A 27,402-nucleotide genomic window follows, 5' to 3' on the forward strand; every position below is an offset into this window, starting at 1 on the left:
GGTCGTGCAGACAAGACACAGGAAGACTCGTGAATGGAGACACACTTATGTGGATTGCAGGGGGCCGTCCAGCGTGAGGGGGGATGCTTGGCAGGAGACACGGGGTCTGGAGGTAGACATGGGAACAACAACCCATGCTCTATAGACCACTTTGAAGTGTACATGGTCTTTGGCACCTCTTGGCCTTTATCGCTCCCTGACAGCTCCACTTGCCAGCACAAGTACCCCGGTGCGAACTGCCTTTGATAGGGCGGGGGGTGGATCGGGGCGGTGGTCGTGCAGACAAGACCCGTTTGCCGCAGGGCCTCACCAAGGAGAGGCCATCTAACTGAATGTAAGAGGATGGCTGCAGGATCTACTACATGGAATGCAGGGGGGTGAGTTTATAAATACCTCACCCTCCCAGGAGAATATACACTAGATTCATTTAAAAAATCAAAACAACCATTGTTAAAATATATGTTGGGCTTTATTTTAGATTTTAATTAAACATAAATAATAAACATTACACATTGTAAAGTTGAGGTTGCAGCACATCGAGGGAAAATCCGCGGTATTGTCCACTGTCACTGGGGAAATGTTGTCTAATGGCAAGTACCGCACAGGCAGGTATTACTCTCCGAACGCGGTGTCCGAGCCTCCCGTGAAGCCACCAAGTGAAGCAACGATAGGCCACCAGCCTGTACCACCTGTGAAAAAAAAAGATGCAAACTGTATTAAACTGACCAAACTTTCTTATCAATGTCGATTCAGGTAACACATGTCATTTTTCTTAGAAAAAAATTATATCTAGAAAATGCACTATATGGAACAAATTTACATGCGTTCGAATGATATGTAAATGTAATTTTATATGTGGGAGACGACCATGAAATAGTGGTGGCATTACTGACATCACAAACAGAGTATACTTACTCGTTACTCGGATTACGCGGACGAACAGTGCCGCGAAGTTCGTGCATAAGCACCATCATCATCCTCAACACGGTCCGTGAGAGGCAGGCTTCCCTGAACTCTGGCAGCTCGGTGATGCATTGCGGACTTTGCTCGCCTTCCTGCAGACTTTGCTCGCTTTCCGAAATGTAGGCCAAGCACCCGGAATTTTCACGGCAGCAGCAGTTCTCCTCCTCAGTTGGCATTAGCTCGCACCGATTGCACGTGCACCAGGTGGAGACGCCGTCCATGCGACATGGTCCAGGCTCTTCATCCGTTGACTGGTCCTCCCAACTGCCGTCCGAATCCCCATCGTTTTCGCGTGCTTGACTTTCCAGTAGTTCTTCCTCGGTGTACTCGGGCTCGTACATATACGGCATTATTGTGGCCATTGTGCGGTAAAGATAGTAAAATAATTTACAGAGATGGTACAGGTGTTCACACGGGCTACAAGCGGCGAAGGTAGCTGACCAGAGCACTGAAACGAGTCACAGAATACTCAAAGTAACACAGAGAGAGGAATGGAATCGAAAATCTGCTGCTGTGTGTTGTGAAACGGTCTGTTTATACTTATTGGGGAAAGAGGCGTCCTGCCATTTCCATGGCAACACGTCAATAGCTGAGGCGCAGCGATTGTTGACACGAGACGTGCTTGAAATGGGCAGTACGCGTCTGCTGATGTCAGGCTCAGGGGCGGGGGATTTGATTTAGTGCCGCAAAGGCAGGTGAGCCAGGTCGATGCGGCGGAATGATAGGATTATCACAAAATGGAGGCTGATTTCGAGTGCGATAATGGGCGAAAAGTCGGGTAAGGTCCATAGGAAAGTTTCCTACGATCTACCGATTTATGCTTACAAACACATGGCCGACCCGTAGGGACAATAAAAAAAAAGTCCCGGAACTATCCTTTAATTGTGCTTATGTGTAAGCAGACTGGATAAGTGAGGTGACTGTATTATGTGGGTGGGTTTGAATAAGTGTGGATTGGGTAAGTGAGTGCAAATAAGTGTGTGTGAAGGAGAGTGGGTGTAGGATTGTGAGTGTAAGAAAACATTGGTGTGGTTGCGTGTCTGTGATTGCCAAATGTACGCGTGGGAAACTCAGTGAGTTTGAGTAGATGAGTGAGTGTGGCTGAGCACAAATGAGAATGCTAGTGAGTGCAAGAGTGATTGCAAGAGAGAGTGCATAAGAGCAGGTTAATGAAAATAAAGGCATTTGGTTGAGTGCAAATAAGGGTGGATAAGTGAGTGAGGGTGTGTGATGTATTTTGAAGCATGTCCAAGTTGGGGAGAGTAAATTAGTTGAGCGAATGAATAAGTGAGAGAGAGAGAGAGAGAGAGAGAGAGAGAGAGAGAGAGAGAGAGAGACTGCGAGTTTGTTTCGAATTTCTAGATGTGAGTAAGTATAGAGGGGTGCGTGGGGCCTGCTCGGTGAGTGAGATCAAGCGAGGGTGTGGACACATGAGGAGTGAGAGTGGATCAGCTGGGGGCGTTTGCATAACCGAGTGTGGGTGTGGAGTCGTTAGATGTTGGTGAACAGGTGTAGGCGTATGTTTGGTGAGTGGGCGTGAGTGTAAACTGGTTGCTTAAGTGAGGGTGAGTGCAGTGGTTCGGGAGTGTGGCTTGGTTGTGCGGGTGGGCTGGCGCATGCATGAATTAGCTAGGAGTGAGTGTGGATCGTTTGGGTGAGTCTGAATAAGTGAGGGGGAATGCATTCATTGTTGTAGTGTAGAGAAGTGTCGGCGAGTGCACCGTGGCGCGTAAGAGTGCTGGGGGTGGATTTTTTAGATGTTGGTGTATGGGTAAAGCCGGCATGTGGCACAGCTTTGGAGGGCGTGGGTGGCAGGGCGAGTTTGCATAAGTGAGGGTGTGTGAATTAGTTGGGCGACTGTGGAAAAGTGAGCCGAGTGTATATAAGCGAGTGTGCATGTGTAAGGAAAGTGTGTGGATTGGTTGGGTGAGCGCATGGTTGATAAGTAAGAAGAGACTGTGGATGGTTGGGTGAGTGTCAATAAGGGAGAGTGAGTGCATTGAGTGTTGTGCTGAGTGAGAGTCCTATTCGAGTGCGCGGCCCCCGGGGTGGGCACTCGCACCCCTGCTCTCTCTCTCTGCATCTCGTGCTCGCCCCCCTCACATGTCTGAGCGTCGTGGGTTCCGTGTTTGCGCACGGTCACCCGAGTGTCAGCTCGCCCACTGTGTGCGCCTATAGAGAGGGGACGGCAGCGCTGCAGCCCGGCTCTGCAGCGGTGCAGGCCACGTGTGACTCACCGTCCCTCCCTCCCTCTCTCTCTGCTGAGCTCCTTTCCTGGGTGGGGTCAGAGTTTGGGCAAAAAACGCGCACTCTCCGGCGCCTGCCACTTTGCAGGCACTTTTCTGGGCAGAGGCAGAAGCTGTGTTTTTGGGGGGCAGGCTTGCAGCCAGCGGCGGAGTTTCCTCCTTGTTGGGGTTCGAGGAGCTGCAGAAAGTGTCTGGCGAGGAGGAGCCGCCGAGAGTGGATGCTCCTCGGGGTCCCAAGGTCAAACGCGAGGGCAAGGACCCCCTGAAGGCGCATTGGCACCGACATGGGCGACGAGCAGAAACGCGTGGAGCTCTTCGTGAAGGTAAGATGGGGCGACCCCTCCCCGAAACCTAAAGATTGCACACAGGAAGTGGAGACTGCATGCACTCCCCGTCCTGAAAACTGGGAGCGTCACCCCGCGTCACCCCAAGCGTGTACCCCGTTTAACCTCTAAGGCTCCTTGTTAAGGACACGCACTACTTTATCACAGTGCCCTGAAACCCCATATACTGTAAGCGCTATGAACTTAAAACACTTTAAATGGAAGCTGTACTTGAATGTGAGTGCACAGTTTACTTTCAAAACTCCTTCTTAACCTGAAACTTTGCGGGGGGGTTCGGGGTCAAACTTCTGGGACCCCCCCGTGAACGATCGATGTTTTCCAGGTGGCTATTTGGAGGGCGGGGCTGCTGTTTGAATCTGGGATGTAGCCTCGCCAGCCCCCACTTTCACTTTCTTTCCACGCCCAGCCCTGCTTCCTGCCTCCACGCTCTCTGCAGCCAGGACTAGGGTGGGGGTAGTGGCGCACACAGGGGCTTTGTCTGGGCTCCTAGGTGTGTTTTCAGGTCGGGGTCCCGGAAACACGCTCTCATTCCTTCCTGACCCCAAGGCTCCATCTATCTGTCTGTTGGTTGTTTGGGGGTTCGGAACACAGACGATTGTCCGATTTCGCTTTCCCTTCATGTACTAGTTTGTAGTCCTGTACTTATTATTGGGACACAAAACTGCAAGTACCAGATTGCAAAGTCACTTTGGTTGCACTGCTTACCAATTCCAGGCGGCTCCTTAGAGTGCAACCTGAGAGATGGCTATGCTTTCTCAGGGCGTTGGTGGCCGTGTAACCTGGGAGATGGCTCTGCTGTCTCGGGGCGTGATGGAGGGCCGTGTAACCCGAGAGATGGCTCTGCTTTCTCATGGCGTGGCGGAGGGATGTGTAACCCGAGAGATGGCTCTGCTGTCTCGGGGAGTGACGGGTGGGCTGTGTAACCTGAGAGATCACTCTGCTTTCTCAGGGCTTTGGTGGCTGTGTACCCTGGGAGATGGCTCTGCTGTCTCGGGGAGTGACGCGTGGGCCGTGTAACCCGAGAGATCACTCTGCTTTCTCAGGGCGTTGGTGGCTGGTAACCCGAGAGATGGCTCTGATTTCTCAGGGTGTTGGTGGCTGTGTAACCTGAGAGATGGCTCTGATTTCTCAGGGTGTTGGTGGCTGTGCAACCTGAGAGATGGCTCTGATTTCTCAGGGTGTTGGTGGCTGTGCAACCTGAGAGATGGCTCTGATTTCTCAGGGTGTTGGTGGCTGTGTAACCCGAGAGATGGCTCTGCTTTCTCAGGGCGTTGGTGGCTGGTAACCTGAGAGATGGCTCTGCTTTCTCAGGGTTTTGGTGGCTGGTAACCTGAGAGATGGCTCTGCTTTCTCAGGGCGTTGGTGGGTGGTAACCTGGGAGATGGCTCTGCTGTCTTGGGGTGTGATGGGAGGGCCGTGTAACCCAAGAGATCGCTCTGCTTTCTCGGGGCGTTGGTGGCTGGTAACCTGGGAGATGGCTCTGCTTTCTCAGGGCTTTGGTGGCTGTGTAACCTGGGAGATGGCTCTACTGTCTCGGGGTGTGATGGAGGGCCGTGTAATCTGAGAGATGGCTCTGCTTTCTCAGGGCTTTCTTGAAGGTTGTGCACCCTGAGCGATCACTCTGCTGTCTTACGTGTTACCTCACTGCCTCCTCCTATCACACACACCAGCTCCTGATTTCCTTTTCCCCATCACACACCAGTCCCTTCTTTCCTTTTCCTCATCACACAGCGGCTCCTTCTTTGCTCTTCCCCATCACACACCGGCTCCTGCTATGCTGGTCCCCATCACACACCAGCCCAGCTTTCTTCCCCCGCCCTTGTGCCACCCGTGCACCGGGCAGGCAGCAGTCCTTCTGGACAGTGGCAGCCACCTTTCCCACGCGCCCTGCGTTAATCATTGGCCTCAGTCAATGGGATTGGAACAGGGGCAACAGCAGGGACCTTTCGTGGGATAAGTCGACCTGCCCCCCCCGCGTGGCATTAGAACAGGCTAGAAGCCACCCCCTATTGTGAGGCCTTGGTCTAGGACCCCACTGGGGGTAGGTTCACGTGCTAATCCGCATGGCACCTGTGGGAAGCAGGCGAGTTAACTGCTTTGCCAGAGCCGACAACACTCCACGCCCCCCTCTCCCGCTCCACCTGCCCAGATATTCACTAGAGAATAGCCCCCGCGCTGCCACCTGGACAAACTACACCTCCAGCTAGTCTCGCTGCTCGCCCGCCCCCCTTCCCAGCGCCCAAGCAGCCCCGGCCTTGCCCACCTCCAGCCTTCAGCCCTACACGGCCTCCAGGTAATCCTGAGCAGGCCACGCCCCCCCCGTATCCCGGGTTAATCAGTGGCAGAGTCCGGAATGGAGCAGTGCCAGGCCTGTTCCTGGCATTCACTCTTGCCGAGGGTGGGGGGTGGCCCGGGAGGGGAGCAAAGGACAGTGGCATTCTGCCCATTGCTGTGCTTGGCGATGGCTGCCCACTTGAGGTAGCTACTGGTGACGGTGGCATCCGTTGCAGGCCTGATGTCACAAACACAGGCCGTATTACTGATCTAGCTGGGAATGAACTCTCCCGACGTATTGGTTGTTAACATGGACTTATTTCTTGGGGGAGCTTTGGTTGGCCAGGAACACATTCTTGAGGGTATGGCTGGATTTTTGAGGGTTGGTCTGGTTTGCATAGCTACGTTCTTGGGTAGCTTTGGTTGGCCAGGAGCTCATTCTTGAGGGCATGGCTGTATTTTTGAGGGTTTGTCTGGTTTGCATAGCTGCGTTCTTGGGGTAGCTTTGGTTGGCCAGGAGCACCTTCTTGAGGGTATGGCTGGATTTTTGAGAGTTGGTCTGGTTTGCATAGCTGCGTTCTTGGGGTAGCTTTGGTTAGCCAGGAGCACATTCTTGAGGGTATGGCTGGATTTTTGAGAGTTGGTCTGGTTTGCATAGCTGCGTTCTTGGGGTAGCTTTGGTTAGCCAGGAGCTCATTCTTGAGGGCATGGCTGTATTTGTGAGGGTTGGTCTAGTTTGCAAAGCTACGTTCTTCGGGTAGCTTTGGTTGGCCAGGACCAGTGCAGTCCCCAGGTCTGCCTGTGTGAGATTTGTGGGCACTCTGCCCCGCCCACCACAAATGCAGAACATCAGGGGGCTCAGTTTTGTTGTTTGGCTGATACTAAGTATCCACCGAACAGAAATGAACCCCTTGCTGTTATTGTAAAGTGCATTTACTTTAAGGGCACTTTGTGGCCAACTCAGTGTCATGTAAGTAGCGTCTAGGCGTGATTCTTTAATAGGCGCTGTTTACATGACACTGAGCTGGAGGCACTGCGCCCTTTATCTGCTGTGCATTGGTGCGCCCTTGTGCAGCTGGCTGCAACCTCTGAGCGCACCTTGAGCCGGCGCTGGCTAGGGCTGTATATTTGAGGGTATCCGGTCATATTTTCGAAAACTTATTTTCGAAATGCAGTTTCGTCAAACATTTTTCCGAAATTCATTTTTTCGGATGTCTTTTTAAATGTGTGTGTGTGTGTGTGTATATATATATGTGTGTATATATATATATATATAATTTTTTTTTTTCTTTTTTCCGGCTAAATGTTTTCGAGGAAATGCAATTCGAAAATAAGCCATTCGAAATAGTCACTATAAACCATATTTGAGGGTGAGTCTGGTTTGCGTAGCTGCGTTCTTCAGGTAGCTTTGTTTGGCCACGACTGCATTTGTGAGGGGATGGCTTTGTTTTTGAGGGTTGGTTTGCATAGCTGCATTTTTGGGTAGCTTTGGTTGGGCAGGAGCGCATTCTTGAGGGCATGGCTGTATTTTTGAGGGTTGGTCTGGTTTGCATAGGCGCGCACGTTCTTCGGGTAGCTTTGGTTGGCCAGGAGTGCATTCTTGAGGGCATGGCTGTATTTTTGAGGGTTGGTCTGGTTTGCATAGGTGCACACATTCATTGGTTGTCCAGGACTGCATTCGTTAGGGGATGGCTGTATTTTTGAGGGTTCGTGTGGTTTGCATAGCTGCGTTTTTGGGCTAGATTTGGTTGGCCCGGAGCACGTTATCGAGGGGATGGCTTTATTGTTTAGGGTTGGTCTGGTTTGCATAGGCGCGCACATTCTTCGGGTAGCTTTGGTTGGCCAGGACTGCATTCGTGAGGGGATGGCTGTATTTTTGATGGTTGGTTTGGTTTGCATAGCTGCGTTCTTGGGATAGCTGGTTGGCCAGGACTGCATTCTTGAGGGGATGGCTGCATGTTAGGATTGCTCTGGTTTGCATAGCTGCGTTCTTGGGGTAGGTTTGGTTGGCCAGGAGCGCATTCTTGATGGGGATGGCTGTATTTTTGAGGTTTGGTCGTGGTTGAATTCTTAAAGGCAGTTGACTATGATGATGGCTCTATGCTTTAGGAATAGCAACAGTAAATGCAGCATTCCTGGTGGTAGCTGTGATTGACTATAGGGGGGGCATCTCTGGATTACGGATGGGGCATCCACAAGGATAGCTGTGGGTGACCGTGGCAGACTATGGTAAAAGGCTGGTGTATTATTTGCCTCCGCTATCCTTGATGGTGGCTGGTTTCTTGGTGGTTGACCTTGGTTAGCTGTGGCTCCGTTCTTGGTGGTGGTGGTGTTGATTGTTGAGCATTCTCGCGGTGCGCTCGGTTGATATTGGGTCTAGAGGTGGTTGGTGATGGCTGGGTTTTTGGCAGGGGCAGCTAATTGGCATGGACGATGGCAGCTTCCTTCATTGCAGCCACGGTTGATATAAACCTTCTGTAGGGTGGATGTGATGAGCGCTGACAACTTTCTTGAGGGTGCTTGTGTGATCGCCTCTGTGGGGTCTACTGTGGTGCGTATGGCAGGACCTTTTGAGTAGCTGTTGTTGCCAATGCCTCTGGTGCAAACTTTTCTGGGCGGCATCCTTTCATGGTTGGTAATAGCTGCATTTTTGTTAGGTAGTTGTGCTTATAATGGATGTGTTCTTGCAGTCTAATGGCACCATTTTGGAGTAGATGTTCTTGTAAGTGGCAGTGTTTCCAGAAGTAACTTGTGCCTGTTGGCAACAATCCAGGCATAGGTCTCGGATGGTGACTGGTGTATTTAGAACATAGGCCTTGGTTGGGAATGGCTTAAAACCTGCGCCAAAGCTTGCTTGCCTGTGTTCTTTGGCTACTCCTTGGTTAATGAAGGTGTTATTCTAGGGGTAGGTCATGGTTGCTGTGCTCCTGGGTCTAGCAGCACTTGGTGGTTCCTGTATTTGTGGTTGGGGCTTAGTTGCTGATCACTTTTCAGCACCTTTCCACCACATGCACTACTCTTAACACTTCTACCATAAGAATGCAGCTGCCCCTGTGATCCCATACCCTCCAGGCTACCTCTCAGCACCCATCCACATTCCGACTCGACATGGGTGGCTAGCAGGGACTTGGTCACGCCTTCCTGCCTTCGTATTGGCTAAAATACATGAACGCCGTCTATACCTCTCTGTCCAATTTCCCATACCTGGACTTCGGCCCCCAAGGGCATTCAGACTACAGCAGGTTGGGATCCAACCAATGGTGAAAGGCACTATACAAATGATGATGATGTTGCTGGGGCAGGCTCTTCTCTTAGGGGGCATATTAGTAGCGATGGCTGTATTTTCTGGGCAGGGCTTGCCTTTCTGTAGTTGCTTATGGCTGTACTCTTGGGTTTGGGTGCAGAAGACTGTATTCTCTGGGCAGGGCTTGCCTTTCTGTAGTTGCTTATGGCTGTACTCTTGGGTTTGGGTGCCGAAGACTGTATTCACTGGGCAGGGCTTGCCTTTCTGTAGTTGCTTATGGCTGTACTCTTGGGTTTGAATGGCGATGGCTGTTTTCTTGGGACAGGGCTTGCCTTTCTGTAGTTGCTTATGGCTGTTCTCTTGGGTTTGAATGGCGATGGCTGTTTTCTTGGGACAGGGCTTGCCTTTCCGTAGTTGCTTATAGCTGTACTCTTGGGTTTGGGTGCCAAAGACTGTATTCTCTGGGCAGGGCTTGCCTTTCTGTAGTTGCTTATGGCTGTTCTCTTGGGTTTGAATGGCGAAGGCTGTTTTCTTGGGGCAGGACTTGCCTTTCTGTAGTTGCTTATAGCGGTACTCATGGGTTTGGATGCAGATGGCTGTAATCTTGGGGCTGTGGGGCCTTGTGTAATCCTTGGTTACTGATGCATGCATTCGTCAGGGTGGTGCCTGGTTGCTAATGATAGATGTATTCTTGGGGGAGGTCCTGGCCTATTCTTAATTGCAGATGGCTATATTCTTGCGTTTGCTTGGCAATGGTTGTATTAATGGAAGGCCCTTGACCAATCCTTGGTTACTGATGGCTGGATTCATGGTTTAGGGCTTGGTTGGCAATGGATGTATTCTTTGGTGTGGACTTGGCCAATGATGAATTTCTATATTCTTGGGGTAGACCATGGGTGTCTATGGCTGCATGTGTGGGCAGGGCGTGGCCTTTCCTCGGTTGCAGATGGCTGTAGCCTTGGGGTCAGGGCTCGGTTGGCATTAGCTGTATTTCCGGATGCTTTGGCCAAGCCCTCGGTGTCTACGGCTGCATGTGTGGGTGGGGCGTGGCCTTTCCTCAGTTGCAGATGGCTGTAGTCTTTGGTAGGGGTTGGTGCTGGCTGTATTCTTGCAGGAGGCTTTGGTTAGGGCTTGCTTCACAATGTCTGAATTGTTAGGTGTGGCTTTGGTCAATACTTGGGTATTCGTGGCTGCGTTTGTGGTTGGTGCTTGCCTGGCGATGGCAGTCTTCTTAGAGCGGCTTTGACTCTTCATAGTTGTATTCCTGGGGAGGACTTGCTTTGTGAATGATACTTTCTTGGGGAAGGGCTTTACCTTTCCTTAGTTGCCAATGACTGTATTCTTGGGTAGGGCTTGGTTGGTGATGTATGCAGCCTTTGGTAGGGCTTGGTTTTTGATGTCTGTATTCTTGGGGGAATCCTTGGCCTTTCCACAGTTGGTGATGGTTGTATTCCTGGGGCAGGGCTTAGTTGTCTTCCCAGGGTAGGACTTGGTTCACAATGGCTGTATTCTTGCGGGAAGCTTTGGCCCACCTGTGACAAATCAACTTCCGGGCCCCCAGTGGTCCAGGGGTGAAAATCGGTTTCTAAACCATCAATCATTCCCACACCTCTAGCACAACAGAAGCGATCCAAATAGATTGGAATAACAAGCAAATTATAAACCTTGTCCAATTTTGGTAACCTGGATGGGACTGCAGGCTTAATGTCGTGGATCGTTGGTCACTTGCAATACAGTAAAAATACAATCATTACCCAATGATGAAATGTCCAGTCAAGGTTGTATCAAAAATACCTACTTTATATCACAATAGAAATTTCTAGCAACACTTTGAAATACAGCCAACTCTGTAAAGGAATTCAGAGTACAGTTTCAGTGAAGGAAAAAGGGATGTACTGTGGATACTGACAGTAGGGCAATCGGTATGGGTACTAATCACAACAGTTTAAGGTTACTTGGCTTCAGCACAAAGGGAGTAATGGGTCTTAAAATGTCTCTAGGGGCCTTCTGGGAAGGACCAGGGGAACAGAACCACAATATACCATGTTCTGTAGGTGTTCTTGGTGCTCGACAGGGTTGAGTGAGATTCGGGGTGCTTTGCAGGCTTCTGTGACAAAGTTCAAGACAGGAGTCAGCTGCGGGTATCGGGCGGCAAAGGTTGCCCCTACACGGCAGCTTTGGGTCAGGAATCGTCTCAGTGCTGATCTTCGGTTCTGAAGCACTTGTCGGAACGTTTCGTATGTCTTTAAGGGACTGCGGGTTGACTACAGTCAGTGTTGCAGTCAGTTGCAACTCGAGAAACTCGACTGGCTTCAAAATGTCATTTAAGGGAGACGTCACTAGATGCTCATCGAGGCACTTCTCCCAGCTTCTTCAATGGGCTTGTGTCGTCCTTTTAAGGTGGACGGCCCACAGCTGTGGAGTGTGTTGCAGGCTGCGGCCTTGTCCTTGGCTTTGGGTTTAGAGACCTTCTGGCACTGCCTACCTAGGAAGCTTGCTGCAGAGCCTAGCAGGGCCGGCTGGCTGCTGGCTGTGTTCCAGTTCTGGAGCAGCTAGAGGGTCCTCTGGAGTCAGCATCTCCCTCTTTTCCCTGGGTGATGTTTAGGGGAGGGATCTTGGCTCCCTCTTTGGAGGTCCTGGCCTTCATTCACTGGTGGAAGATGTAAGGCAGACAGTACTTTCAGCCAGGGTCCAATGATCGTTCTTCTTGCTACTCCTTGCGAAGTCTACAGATCTGCCAAAAGAGAGGCTCAACCCTCTTTTAAAGCCAAACAAGCCACATTGATTGCTGTGGGCTAAGCCTGCCTTAATGAACCAATCCTGGAGCCCCTACCAACAATATTCTGTATGCGTGAGGTCATAACCACAGTGCTTTGCAACAGGAAAGGCAAATGAGTGAAGACATGTGATACTAAGTCCCACCCATCTTCCTGTCAGTTGTGAGAGTCTCTCTGGTTAATGGGTGTCTCTGTGGTTCCTAATTAAAGCGGCAGGTCCCCTGAAGCTGCGGCGAGACCAGACTCTCTTGCTCCTGCAAACCCTATTCTCATACCTTATGAAAGGGGTACCCATACTTGGGTGGCCTATTGAAAACATGCAGTCCCAGACATGATGGCGCACTGTCCTTGATACTGAGGGCAGGAGCTGGCTTCAGGTTGACACAGTTACATCAAAGGTTGTTGGGGTTTCCGGTATCCTTTGTTTACCTCTGCAGCCAGGCCCCATGTGTGCGTGTTTGAAGATCCCTCTAATTGGTATGCTAATTGCTGCGACCAGCTGCAGGGCCGAACTAAAGAGCAGGGCAGATCCTTGGAGCCTTTGTTAGTTAATCGGGCTGGCCATGGCAGGGGGAAGTTTGGTCCACTCCTTCCTGGAAAGGACATAGTGTTCTCCTGGCTGTCACATTCCAACTAAATATGACGGGTGGCTGTGCCTGTAGACTTTATCCACTCAGAGCACACGGGTGTATGCGTTTGTGGAGTGAGCATAGGAAAATGTGCGTGGATTAGCCCCCACACATTTTCCTGAGGTTGGTCTACCATCATTCATTTTTTATTAAAAAATTTTAAAAGCCCAGGCGAGCGCACACTTTATGTGCGGATGGTCGAATTCCTCACACCACTCTTGGCTACAGATGGCTGTTTGGCGGGTTAGGGCTTGCTTCACAATGTCTGAATTGTTAGGTGGGGCTTTGTCCAATACTTGGGTATTCCTGGCTGTATTTGTGGTTACTTGCCTGGCGATGGCTGTCTTCTTAGGGAGGCTTTGGTCAATACTTGGCTCTTCATAGCTGTATTCCTGGGGAGGGCTTGCTTTGCGAATTATGCGTTCTTTGTGAAGGCCTTTACCTTTCCTTAGTTGACGATGGCTATAGTCTTGGGCAGGGCTTGGTTGGCGACGGCTGCAGTCTTGGGCTGGGCTTGCTTGGTGACGGCTGTAGTCTTGGGCAGGGCTAAGTTGGCGACGGCTGCACTCTTGGGCAGGGTTTGGTAGGCGACGGCTGTGGTCTTGGGCAGGGCTATGTTGGTGATGGGATGGCTGTAGCTTTGGGCAGGGCTTGGTTGGTGACGGCTGTGGTCTTGGGCAGGGCTATGTTGGTGATGGGATGGCTGTAGCTTTGGGCAGGGCTTGGTTGGTGACGGCTGTAGTCTTGGGCAGGGCTTGGTTGACGATGGCTGTAGTCTTGGGCAGGGCTGGGTTGGCGACGGCTGTAGTCTTGGGGGAGGCCCCAGCTGGCAGTGATCATGTGGTGTTCTCCATGACGGGCAGGATCCCTGACCTACTCACTCACGCCTCCCAATGCTGTTTGGTTACGCCATTGCCATGTGAACCTCACTCCACTTGCATCCAGCCTGCCCTTTCCTGCCTGCCTTCCCCTTCACTTCTTGTTCCACACACCCCTCTCCCCGCCCACTCCCCTTTTCCTTATTACTCCCCACCATTGAGCTAGTCTAAAGAGGCAATAATACCGCCCAATAGGTGGGGGGGGGGCTTAAGTAGTCGATGAGAAACCTTACTGTAGGTAGACAGTGACGTAGATATCCTTCCTGTAGTCCCAGAACAGGAAGTTGTCACATGTGTCCTAACCTGGTGGGCTACAAAATGGACTGAGGCTAGACCCTGGCAGGACCTGCCTGAGCAATGGCCACACTACTCTAGAAAGATGGCGGGGCATGGGGTTGGCCAGGCGAAGGTAGGGTGACTAGACTGTCACAGCATTTGGTTCTCTGTCCCACTTTCTCAAGATCATGTTTCCATTGGAAACGGCAGTGGTCCCGGCTTTTGGTGGTAGGTCTTCACAGTTGGCAGCCAGGAAGGCACAATCTCGCACAGAAGAAATCGCCTTTTGCAACTTAACATAGTGTGAGTTTGTGATGAATTCATTATATGTGCTTTTGAACAGTAACACTGAACTCCCTTCTCCTCCTAACGCTACTGAGCCCCCCCCCCCATGTTAGTCTGGTGGGTTTGGATGAAGACAGTGCATGCGTTTGTTTGGGAGGGGGTACAACGCGGCGCGGCCACTAGACAGACCCAAAATCCCAGAGAGGCTTCTAGAAGGGGCGGAATGTGCCATTTTTAGATGCGGCCATTAGTCACTCAAGCATTCGCATTCCGGAGCCTTGATTGGGTAAAGGTAACGTCATGGGCGTTTGGCAGGAAACTCGCCCAGCCCTTCCCCCTGGGCTTCTGCCAGCCCCCAACAGTCCTTGCCTATTTCGGACAATTTGAATTGAAGGCAGTTTGTGCTGTTTTTTAAAAAAAATTCTTGGACAGGGAGCAGCGAGGGAAGGGCCTGGTCTTCAGCCGTGTATTCAGCAAAGAGTGGGGGGGGGGGGGGGGGTATGGAGGTCTGACTCAAGCCTATGAACCGGCGCGCCTCTCCGCGCGCCCTGGCTTATGCCCGCTACCTTTACAATGCCACCCATTGATAGCTTCTGCCCCTTCTCAGTGATGGAGAGGCCATCCTCCTTCGCTGGTAGGACGGCCCCCCCCCCCACCACCATAGTCATGGCACCGGCCTTGATAGCGTGTACCTCGGCAGTGGACCCTCTCACTGTGTCCCCCCCCCACCCCCTCCTTCTGGGACCCTCCTGGCGGGGGCTCTGGGGACTGGGAAAGCTGCCCACCAGCTACCAAGGCTGGAGCGCGAGGCACCAGGTACCGCTGGGAGCTGCAAACGCCCTCCTCCCCAACCCATGACTGTTTCACATCATGCCATCCCTGTAGGCAGACCATTGGGTCTTCCAGAGCAGAGGCCAAAGACTGGGAACATGGAGAGACAGTCCGTGGGGCAGCTGTGGCCATAGGCCCATTGAAGAGTGCTGATGATCCCAAGATTGGGAGATATGATCGCCCTTAGAGAGCAGAGACCCTCGGACTGCTACAGATACAGAAGTGAGCTGGTACTATATCCCGAGAGAAGTGAGGTGGGCTCTATAACCAGAGCAGAAGTGAAATGGGCACCATGGCCTTGGGATTGGAAAGATGCGATCCATGTGCTATATCGCTGGAAGGATTACAAATGGCGAGCTCTGTGCTATATCCTTGAGATGTAATTGGAGCGTCAAGAAGCTGACTAGGCTCTATGTACCCGAGACTGAATCGGAGCATCAAGAAGCGGACTGGGCTCTATATACCCGAGACTGCATCGGAGCATCAAGAAGCAGACTGGGCTCTATACACCCGAGACTGCATCGGAGCATCAAGAAGCGGACTGAGCTCTATATACCCGAGACTGCATCGGAACATCAAGAAGCGGACTGGGCTCTATAGCCATGATGGCATCGGAGCATCAAGAAGTGTGCGGGGCTCTATATATACCCGCGACTGCAACGGAGAATGAAGAAGCGGACTGGTCTCTATATCCTTGATGGCATTGGAGCGTCAAGAAGTGTGCGGGCTCTATATACTGATGGCTGCATCGGAACAGCAAGAAGCAGACTGGGCTTTATATACCTGAGACTACATTGAAGCCTCAAGAAGCAGGCTTGGCTCTATACCCTTGAGATGGCATTGGTGCGTAAAGAACCAGGCTGGGCTCTATATACCCGAGACTGCATCGGAGCGTCAAGAAGCGGGCTATGCTCTTTATTTGGCATTTATGTCGCGCTCTATATATCATTGGTATGATCTCAAAGTGCTGGTAGATTGAAGTCCCTCGGGACCCGCAATTCTGGTTAGTAGAGTGATAGTGTCGTAGGGTGCGTGGGTGCACCAGTTATGTGTGCAGCTGATGTAATAGCCTGATGGGAGCTGCATCCTAGCATTAGGTGTGGTGGGGGAGATGTCGGTTGGATGTGTGCAGTCTGGTGGGTGGACACCCAGATTGGGTTCTGGCTGCGTTAGGCCTGAAGGACGCCTATGTGAGCAACTAGGCCGGAATGTCATGGGATAGCCGCGTTCTATTAGGGTGATGAGGTGTTCATGGGGTAGTGTTCGTATGTGAACAGCTAGGCCAAATTTATCAGGGTTATAGCTGTGTTCTAGTTGAATGATGCTGTATAGTAGAGATTAAGCGTAGTGATGTGATATGATGGTTATCTATTAAGCGCCCGAGACCAGGCACGTGAACAGGATGGCAGGGAACAGGGCGACAACGGACACATGGAGACGGGGAGCTGGGCTTACAGCGACAGGAGGTGGGCTACGGATATATAGCACCAGCATGGGGAACAGGAAGGCAGGGAACAGAGCGACAACGGACACATGGAGGCAGGGAGCTGGGCTTACAGCGACAGGAGGTGGGCTACGGATATATAGCCCCAGCATGGGGAACAGGAAGGCAGGGGGCAGAGCAACACATGGAGACGGGGAGCTGGGCTTACAGCGACAGGAGGTGGGCTACGGATATATAGCCCCAGCATGGGGAACAGGAAGGCAGGGGGCAGAGCAACACACGGACACATGGAGACGGGGAGCTGGGCTTACAGCGACAGGAGGTGGGCTACGGATATATAGCACCAGCATGGGGAACAGGAAGGCAGGGAACAGAGCGACAACGGACACATGGAGACGGGGAGCTGGGCTTACAGCGACAGGAGGTGGGCTACGGATATATAGCACCAGCATGGGGAACAGGAAGGCAGGGAACAGAGCGACAACGGACACATGGAGACGGGGAGCTGGGCTTACAGCGACAGGAGGTGGGCTACGGATATATAGCCCCAGCATGGGGAACAGGAAGGCAGGGGGCAGAGCAACACACGGACACATGGAGACGGGGAGCTGGGCTTACAGCGACAGGAGGTGGGCTACGGATATATAGCCCCAGCATGGGGAACAGGAAGGCAGGGAACAGAGCGACAACGGACACATGGAGACGGGGAGCTGGGCTTACAACGACAGGAGGTGGGATACGGATATATAGCACCAGCATGGGGAACAGAGCGACAACGGACACATGGAGACGGGGAGTTGGGCTTACAGCGACAGGAGGTGGGATACGGATATATAGCCCCAGCATGTGGAACAGAGCGACAACGGACACATGGAGACGGGGAGTTGGGCTTACAGCGACAGGAGGTGGGCTACGGATATATAGCACCAGCATGGGGAACAGGAAGGCAGGGAACAGAGCGACAACGGACACATGGAGACGGGGAGCTGGGCTTACAACGACAGGAGGTGGGATACGGATATATAGCACCAGCATGGGGAACAGAGCGACAACGGACACATGGAGACGGGGAGTTGGGCTTACAGCGACAGGAGGTGGGATACGGATATAAAGCCCCAGCTTGGGGAACAGGAAGGCAGGGTACAAATATAGCTGAACACTATACCCTGCGACTCTACTTAAGTCAGAGATCCATATAGAACCAACTATGTTTATTATATAGAAAACCCAAAGGCACCATAGTCTGTCCACTTCGGTCACGATTTGTTCACTTTTTGCCCCCCTCCCCCGCATTTTTGTCTGGATTGTTCCAGGTCAGGAACTTCCTTTTCCTTTCCGGATGCCCCTTTAGAACCATTCGTCACTTCCGCCAGTCCCCATCCTGACACAGAGAGCTCTTGATGTTCATTCTTCTTTGTATATTGCTGCAGGAATGAAATGCACATATCAAGGGAAGCCAATCCAAAACCGAGATGCCCTTCCCCCCACAGGCTGGCCATACCTCCGGGGCCCTCTGCTGTGCTACTGGGGGCTGTAGCATAGGTGCCCCCCCCCGACCCCCTGCAGGCTTGCCATACCTCCGGGGCCCTCTGCTGTGCCACTGGGGGCTGTAGCATAGGTGCCCCCCCACAGGCTGGCCATACCTCCGGGGCCCTCTGGTGTGCCACTGGGGCTGTAGCAAAAATGCCCTCCCCCACTGGCTGGTCATACCCCCAAGGCCCTCTGATGTGCCACTGGGGGCTGTAGCATAGGTGCCCCCCCCCTGCAGGCTTGCCATACCTCCAAGGCCCTCTGCTGTGCCACTGGGGACTGTAGCATAGGTGCCCCCCCACAGGCTGGCCATACCTCCGGGGCCCTCTGCTGTGCCACTGGGGGCTGTAGCAGAGATGCCCCCCCCACAGCTGGCCATACCTCCAATGCCCTCTGCTGTGCCACTGGGGGCTGTAGCATAGGTGCCCCCCCACAGGCTGGCCATACCTCCGGGGCCCTCTGGTATGCCACTGGGGCTGTAGCATAAATGCCCTCCCCCACTGGCTGGTCATACCCCCAAGGCCCTCTGATGTGTCACTGGGGGCTGTAGCATAGGAGCCCCCCCCCGACCCCCTGCAGGCTTGCCATACCTCCGGGGCCCTCTGCTGTGCCACTGGGGGCTGTAGCAGAGATGCCCCCCCCCACAGCTGGCCATACCTCCGGGGCCTTCTGCTGTGCTACTGGGGGCTGTAGCATAGGTGCCCCCCCACAGGCTGGCCATACCTCCGGGGCCCTCTGGTGTGCCACTGGGGCTGTAGCAAAAATGCCCTCCCCCACTGGCTGGTCATACCCCCAAGGCCCTCTGATTGATGTGCCACTGGGGGCTGTAGCATAGGTGCCCCCCCCCCTGCAGGCTTGCCATACCTCCAAGGCCCTCTGCTGTGCCACTGGGGGCTGTAGCATAAATGCCCTCCCCCACTGGCTGGTCATACCCCAAGGCCCTCTGCTGTGCCACTGGGGGCTGTAGCAGAGATGCCCCCCCCCCACAGCTGGCCATACCTCCGGGGCCCTCTGCTGTGCCACTGGGGGCTGTAGCAGAGATGCCCCCCCCCCCCACAGCTGGCCATACCTCCAATGCCCTCTGCTGTGCCACTGGGGGCTGTAGCATAGGTGCCCCCCCACAGGCTGGCCATACCTCCGGGGCCCTCTGGTATGCCACTGGGGCTGTAGCAAAAATGCCCTCCCCCACTGGCTGGTCATACCCCCAAGGCCCTCTGATGTGCCACTGGGGGCTGTAGCATAGGAGCCCCCCGACCCCTGCAGGCTTGCCATACCTCCGGGGCCCTCTGCTGTGCCACTGGGGGCTGTAGCAGAGATGACCCCCCCACAGCTGGCCATACCTCCGGGGCCCTCTGCTGTGCCACTGGGGGCTGTAGCATAGGTGCCCCCCCACAGGCTGGCCATACCTCCGGGGCCCTCTGCTGTGCCACTGGGGGCTGTAGCAGAGATGCCCCCCCCCCACAGCTGGCCATACCTCCGGGGCCATCTGCTGTGCCACTGGGGGCTGTAGCATAGGTGCCCCCCCCCACAGGCTGCCCATACCCCCAAGGCCCTCGGCTGTGCCACTGGGGGCTGTAGCATAGGTGCCCCCCCCCGCAGGCTTGCCATACCTCCAAGGCCCTCTGCTGTGCCACTGGGGGCTGTAGCATAGGTGCCCCCCCCTGCAGGCTTCATACCTCCGGGGCCCTCTGCTGTGCCACTGGGGGCTGTAGCATAGGTGCCCCCCCCCCCGACCCCCCGCAGGCTTGCCATACCTCCAAGGCCCTCTGCTGTGCCACTGGGGGCTGTAGCATAGGTGCCCCCCCACAGGCTGGCCATACCTCCGGGGCCCTCTGCTGTGCCACTGGGGGCTGTAGCAGAGATGCCCCTCCCCCACAGCTGGCCATACCTCCAAGGCCCTCGGCTGTGCCACTGGGGGCTGTAGCATAGGTGCCCCCCCCCGCAGGCTTGCCATACCTCCAAGGCCCTCTGCTGTGCCACTGGGGGCTGTAGCATAGGTGCCCCCCCTGCAGGCTTCATACCTCCGGGGCCCTCTGCTGTGCCACTGGGGGCTGTAGCATAGGTGCCCCCCCCCCCCCCCGACCCCCCGCAGGCTTGCCATACCTCCAAGGCCCTCTGCTGTGCCACTGGGGGCTGTGGGTCCATCTAGGACTTGGCCTGAAATGGACTACAGAACGCCCACCATCCCCCTCTGCCTGCCTGCGACACCGATGCTGCTGTCACGGTGGTCGCCCTATTCCCCAATCCATATTTTTTTCGGATAGTAAACAGGGCTGTTCTCCGCATTTTGCTTATTTTTGATAACTCGGGGGGTGTGTGTAGTGGGTGCATGGTGTTCGGCTGGCTAGAACTAATATATTTATTTTATTTATTGACGGGAGGAATCCTGCTCTTTTGATTACAAAAGAATGTCCAGTAGAACTGGTACTGGTGCATGTTTTGGTGGTAGGATTGCTTCATAGTTTCTTCTGTTACTTTACTACTATGGGCTGCGAGCAGCAGTTTGCATCGCAGTCTGCTGCTTGAGCGCTTGTTTGGTGATTGGGTGGATGTATTGGGAAGATCGTGAGTTTGCGAAGCTAGAGATCCTGGCGAATTTGCAGGCATTTAAAAACGGCATTGTGGGATATATTCAGTTTCTCGCGTGGTTGCATGATGGAAGAACCCCATGTGCTACGATGCCCCCAGTTATTCAGATACCAGGCGCTTCTCGGTGCCGGCCCTTGTTGGCCATGCGGGATGGTGGCCACTTCCTGTTCTGCTATGATGGGCCGAACCTTGCAAATCCAAGACCAAACCATCATCGATGTGTTCCGAGTTCTGCAGCGAGTATTCCCAAAAGACGTCCAACATCTGTGGGTTTCAGAGCGGCTCTCGGTAACCAGGGGCGATTGGCATGCCCGTGGTGGCCCAAGGGTAGACCGACTTAGAAGTAACACCCCTGCATATATCTACTGGATGTGTGCAGGGCTCCAAATTAAGATTGGATAAGCAGGCACTACAAGCAGCTCCTGGGTATTCAGCAGGAACCGGTCACCAGGATCTACCACTGGGGAACGATGAGCTGTTGCAAAGCATTCCGCAAATTGAATGCATACATATCATTGTATCCATTATTTCTGGCCGTTTATGCTTTCAGTGCCATATAGATGTATCCTAATGTTTATTTATAGATTGTCGCAAATGCACAGAGTTAAATTCACATAGTTGTTTGTTTGTCATCAGTTGGCCCGGGGAGCCAAAAGTGCAGTTTAATACAAATGAATTCTCCCTATAATAGAAAGGGGTTTGGCCCTCCGCCCCTCCATATTCAGAGTTTGCTTGGTCGTGCGTAATTTGGCACACATCGGATACATTTATTTTTTTGCCCATATCGCTAGTTGGTGTCCCTTAAATAGGGAGATAAAAGTTTCAAGTTGCAAGTTACTAGCCAGGTACGAAAAGTCACTTGCCCCTCAATTCGCCACATGAATACAGCACACCTTCTCTTACCCGCCAAGAGTTAATACCCACTAGCCAATGACTAGTGGTGAGTGTAGGTTTTGTGGCCGACCTTAAATAGTTTGTGGAATTCTTACGTTGTGGGGATTTATAGTCCATTTGAGAGGTTCACAGAATTGCAGGTTTTACGCAAATTCACTTTATTGCCCAATTTTATCGGGTTCAAGACTCTCCCTCAGGAGCATCGAGCAATAGATTGGTAGAGACGAACGCCTTCATAGAGTTTCCACGAATGGGCTCAGGAGGGATTTGCATAGCCTGTTAGTGGTCCTATATCTATGGCGACACGTTTTGGAGACGAGGGGCACCCAAAGGGGTTCCTCTTGTCTATTGCGATGGGTGCAGGCTGTGTGCTGCTGTGTACTGCTCTCCTGCTTCTTGTACACTTGCCTGTAAACCTAAAACCACTAGTAAGTAATCCCAAGCAACTCTACTGAAAGCCTTTTTGGCATCAAGGAATGTGATGGCTCAATGGACTGCCCGTGCGGAGGCTCTGCAGCAGACCTGGATCCTGGTGCAGCCAAAGCTTCTCTGGCCCTTAGTGTTGCTTATTGGGTAGGAGTGGCCTCCCATAACTAGCTTCTGCGTCTTCCTTTAAGGAGAATGCCCTACCATAGGTCACCGCTACATCCCCCAAGCACCTCTCTCATTTGCCCTCGACAGATGGCTTCTGCCTATTCCCTAGGGGCCATGCTCTCTTGTATGTGTAATTGACATTCCCATTCTTCAAACAATTGTCCATTAAATATTTGTTATAATACATTTACAGATAGTGGAGGCATTCCCCAGAAAGGGGCCTGTACCATGGCACAAAAATGAGAACGGTGGTGAGCCAGTTTGAGGGTCTGAACCAAGTGGGACATGTATCCCTGATCTAACAAAGAAAAAAAAGTGGACCTAGCAGGCAAGTGCTGCAAACTAAAGGGGGAATATTGCACAAATATACAAAATATTACACGGCACTGGGCGAGTGGTGGGGTCAGCTCGGGAGGATGGTGGAGAGGACAGGGCGGGGGTTCCCCCTTTCACAAGTAAGTGGAGTTGAAGCAGAGCTCTGTAGAGATTGAGTCCGGCTGGCTTAGATTGCGATGGGTAGTCTGTTTGCAACGAGCAAACAAGAAGGGAGAAAAGGGCGGAAGCGAGAGAAGGGAAGTGGGGGGCATGGGACAGTGATACTGAGCGCAGAAGAGGAGCGGAGGGAACTAGATGGTGAGTAGACGGATAAAATCAGACAGGTCCTGGGGAACAAGGACATTATAGGTTGGGATACTAGGAAAGGAACTTGAAAGAAGGCCAGATGTGCCTGGAGAGACAACCAGCATGTTTTTGGTAGGTAGAAGCAGGGAAGATCTTGGTAGGTTGTAGAGTGTGGGTAGCAAAGATGAGGAATTTGTCCAGTGGGAGAAAAGAGTAGAGGGGAAGGCCAAGGAGTAGGTGTGAGTAGTATTGCACTTTGCTGGGTACAAGTGGTGAGTAAGAAATGGACACATTTTCTGAATGTTGAGAAGGTTAATATGAGCAGTGGAGGCGGTGGTACGGGTGAATTGCTGAAGTCTGCGATCACTATTAAAGAAGATTTCAAGGTTTGGGCGAGGGAGCAAAAATGTCAGGCCAGAAGAAGATATGGGGAGGGGTGTCATTGGAATCCAGGAGACTGGGGGAGGGATGGTGTTGAAAAGCAGGAGCCAGCAGAGAGCCAGCCGTCCAGTGACTGGTTGCAGTGAGGGTGTTGTTACTCACTTTCAGGTCAAGATGGAGAAAGAAGAAATGTGAGTGTCGTCGGCATCTGGGTGAGGGTGGAAGCCAAAAGATGAGATGAGCCTCCAAAGAGCAGAGGTTTGTGGGATGGTGACTGGGAGAGGGGCGGGGCTCAGAGGTTTGCGAGTTCTGCAAGTTTTTAAAGGAGCAAAATTCCAGGTAAGGAGTGCTCCAGGCGAGAGCAGATTTGCAGAACCCAAGGTTCTGGATGTTGAGGAGGGGAGAGGTGTGGTCAGCCATGTCGAAAGTGGTAGAAGGGTCCAAATCGATAGAAGTGGTGAGCACTAGAGAGAAAGTTGGAGCTGTGCACGAGTGCAGTCTCAATGGAGTGTTGACTCTGGAAGCCGGGTGGAAGGCCATTGTGGCCATGGTACTTTATGCTCCGGTGGGAGATCACCCGCTCGAGGACCTTTTTGAATGATGGGAGGAGATTTGGAGCAGCAGAGGGTTTCTTGAAGAGTTGCACTATTTGAAGGGAGTAGAGCCGAGTCCAGTGGAGAGAGGGGTTGGGGGGGAGGGGCATTGAGAGCAAGTCTTCAGACCAGCCCCACAGGTGAGTGGGCACCAGGCCCGTATGGTCTCTAAAGAGCAAATGCCCCAGTGGTGGACACCTGGAGTAGAAATGGGTGACCAGCACGGAGAGGGCATCTTGCTTCCTCCAGCCTACTCCATGGATGGGTTTGGGTCAGCGGGGGAAGGGTGTCTTCTGTTACTCGTGCATGAAATGGAGCGGATCCTAATGGCAAATATCCATCTTTTTGTGGGCATCACTACGTGCTGTGGGCAAATAGATATCTGGTCTAGAGTTACTCGCCTAAAAAAAATACTGCCAGTTGAAATTGGACATCTTGTCGCCCCTCCCCAATTAAAAAAAGAAATAGGAAATACTCCCACTTCAAAATCTTCTCTGGCGCCCCGTTTGTGTCTTTTCTGTTAGGGGCGCCTCCATCTGTACGTTGCCCAGCCCCTCCCTCGTGTTTGGACTTCGCCCCCCGCCCCCCCCCCCCCGGGAATTCTGTAACTTGAGCAAAGTTCACTGTTTGCTACATTTACATTTTGTCCATGAAAAACAACGGCGTGTTTTGCAAGTAGATCAAACCGCGCACGTCCACAGCTGGAAGGGGGGGGGGCGACACTGACGTGCTGGCCCCCCCTTGAACTGTCCATTGCACGCGAGCTGTCCCTTGTGGGGTCGCAACAGAGAATGCTGATTGTTGAAATAAAAAGTAGAAAAGGCTGGTCGGAGCCTCTCCATAAGGGTTGGGGAGGAGGAGGAGGGGGGGGCTTGGAGACCCTTTTCTAGATAGTCGGGCCGAAGCCGGCCAACCATTCAGACTCTCAACCCATCGATTCGGACCCTGTGGGCGACTGGTCCCCCTCGGGCCTGCTAATTACCCGAAGCATCAGAGTGTGCCTCGCCCCCACCTGGGCGGGCGCCTACTGGCCCAGCTCTTGAAGCTAGCTGGCAAAGAGCTTCCGGGGAAGGGTCTTGGAAGTCCCCGAACCTCCGTGCCACCCGCAGCCCCCTGTTTCACCCCTCCCTTCTCTCTCCTTGCCAGCCTCGCCCGTCACCCCGGATCCACTCCTCGCCGTTTCCAGCAAACCTTCCACTTAAAATCTCTTCCATTCACACAGTCCCCTCTGTCCACCGACTCCCCTATCCACGTAGACCCTCTTCCTCTTCTATTTGGCAGCCCCCACCTCGCGCATTGCCCCCCACTACTTCCTGACTTGACCCCTTTCTGCTTGCTTTCTCTCTGCCTCACCCCGCACTCTTTTCCTCTCTGGATCGCCTTTATACGTGCAGTGCCCTCCATCGCCCACTGCCCTCTCTGCATTCACCTTGCCAGGCCCTCCACTAACTCCTGCCCTATTGCCCCTGCTCCTCTCTGCCCACCACTCCTTCCTCGTGCCCTCCACACACCCCTTGCCATGCCCCCTGCCCTCTCTGCATTCACCTTGCCAGGTCCCCCACTAACTCCTGCCCTATTGCCCCTGCTCCTCTCTGCCCACCACTCCTTCCTCGTGCCCTCCACACACCCCTTGCCATGCCCCCTGCCCTCTCCGCTTCCACTTTGCCAGGCCCTCCCTCCGCTAACTCCTGCCCTAGTGCCCATGCTCGACTCTGCCCCCTCTCCTTCCCCGTGCCCTCCACACACCCCTTGCCATGCCCCCTGCCCTCTCCGCTTCCACTTTGCCAGGCCCTGCGCCTCTGGAAGGTTCCTCTGGCTGGCATTAGGTTGGTGCTATTTTTGGAGACATTGCCTCACTCCAGGAAGGGTGGTGCCGAGGACGCCACCCGGCCCCACTCCTTCCTTGAGGACTTTCTCGTCCCTCGTGGCACCAGTCTTGTTTGCTTTGTGGGCGATTGTGAGTGCACACCCCTCCCTTTGCAGCCCCGGGCTCCCGTGTTGTTTCACTCAGCGGCCCTGCCCTGACTCCCATCATGGCCCACGATTCCTGTGTGGCCGCAGCACTGTGGCAGAATGCGTGTTATCTACCAACTCTGAACTCGCCTTTACGAGACCGTGGCGGCAGCAAAGGTCACACCCGTGACACTACTGCTCCGTAGGAGTACAGCAGGGGTGAGTGGTAACTGAACCGCCTACTCTGCCCCACGCCCCTTCTAACCCAGCAAAGGTGACACGGGCACAGCTCGACGACTGGCATAGCCCCTTTGGCAGCACAGGCTGAGGGCAAGGCTAGATCTTGAGGAGGGGTGAGGTGATTGCAGTCGCTACCCACACAGCGTTGGCATAATAGTTCCAAAAGAAAAGAACCTCACCTCAATGTTTAATTAAAAAATAGACTTTTTTTTCAACAACACTTTGTTTTTCATAAACACAATAGTAAAAGTAACAATGCTTCACAATCAGCATAAATAACAAAATTTACAAAAAGACAAGAGCATCATAAATAGTTCAGAGCAAACAGAAACCCAACTGTAGTGAAACATAACCAACAAACTAACCACAACCATACAAGACAGCACAAACAAACAAAAAGAAAAAAGGGGGGGGGACCCCCACCTTTTCCACTACTACTACCATGACCATCAAAACAAGTCCACCTACCCTATAGCTTCCTGCTGCCATGTTTTTCTTCTTCAAATGTTTCACTGAGAGTTTAGAATGCATAAAATCTTAGGGAGCAAGCAGTGGATGTTAAGGGGGGCTTAATACCCCACCCCCTACAGGGGCACCCGGGATTTGTCAAGTTTTGGAAATGTCAGTTTCTTGACTTGGGGATGCAAAAAAGATTGAGCTAATTTTTACTCGAGGTCAATTTAAGGTTAGCTGGAGCCAGTACTCCAGTAGCATTCCCTTAGGGTAGGCAAAAAAGGTAGCAGGCACCCCTCTCTAGAAAGAACGTGGCATGATAACCTGTTCTGTGGTTTGTACCCACTGTGAGAGTCCGCAGCCAACGCTTTTTAGCTCGCTGTACTTTCACAAAGGAGGCCTTTCCATTTACAGATCGGTCTTTGTCCCGCCCACATGGGCAGTCCAGCACCGAAATGCCAGGCAAACCTGTGCCTGCGCCGCTGCCCATTGAAGCCTGAGAACTCGCTGCGTTGGTCTGCGTGTAATTTCGGAACGGAAAGAGTTAACGTTGCAAGACCAATGTGTGCCACGTAGCCCCGCCCACTCAAGTAAAGCAGGAAGAAACGTTTTCCGTTCGGAAGGAAAGCGTTTCAAGTAACAGAGAATGAAGAACTTTATTTGTGTATAATATCAAACGTGCCCTCTGTCCTTTTTTGCCGCCATAAAGTAACATGGAGCCTTGCCCTCACCTCATTCCGTCGAGGTGTGGCCCACCCCCATAATGACACAGGCTACTTTCCCTGAATGGCCAAAATAAGCCTGGAGCGGGAATGGGGTAAATATAACATTACAGTGGAGCAGGCTAGGCTGCCTGCTGCCAAACCTTCCTGGCACTTCTGAGTCTTTTCCACCTCTGAACATGGGTTTCCTTCCCAAGCTGCTGGGTGATGGCTTTAAACATGCAGGCACCAAAAAGCCCCCCCCCTCCCTCCCCCGATCCCCTCCTTGTACTGCCTTGGCATTCTCACACCAGCAGGTATTTCCCCTCCCTTTTGCTCAGGGTACATTACTTTGGCATTCTCCTACCAGCAGGTATTTCCCCTCCCTTAGGCTGAGTAGTGTGGGCTCCCCTTGCTCCCATTACATTACCAGAACCCAACCTAAGCAATAACATAGCAGACAAATTATGTTTGTGGAAAAATCATAGGCCGTGGGCATTTTATTGTCTTACAGAAAATGCATAACAACAAAACCAATAACACAATCCTATGCTTTTGGTTATCTTGTGTCCAGTCTCGGAGTTGCCCAAGGCTCCTCCCGAGTCTTTGTTACTCTTGGGCCTCCGTTCCTGGGCACATGCCGCCTACGACTTTCTTTGGAC

General features: G+C 52.9%; 1 protein-coding gene across 1 annotated transcript in view; it reads left to right on the top strand.

Annotated features, from left to right (window-relative positions):
* Window positions 1-2,551: 2,551 nt before the first annotated feature.
* Window positions 2,552-27,402, top strand: part of CLIC1 (chloride intracellular channel 1) — a 126,687-nt gene continuing 101,836 nt past the window's right edge. The window contains exon 1 of the mRNA XM_069635152.1: window positions 2,552-3,532. Within this exon, the coding sequence (XP_069491253.1) occupies window positions 3,494-3,532 (39 nt within the window). The 5' untranslated portion in view covers window positions 2,552-3,493. The remainder of the gene's footprint in view (window positions 3,533-27,402) is intronic.

The sequence above is a fragment of the Ambystoma mexicanum genome, chromosome 13 (genome assembly GCF_040938575.1).
Source record: "Ambystoma mexicanum isolate Mex_15411 chromosome 13, UKY_AmexF1_1, whole genome shotgun sequence".
Classification (NCBI taxonomy): Eukaryota; Metazoa; Chordata; class Amphibia; order Caudata; family Ambystomatidae; genus Ambystoma; species Ambystoma mexicanum.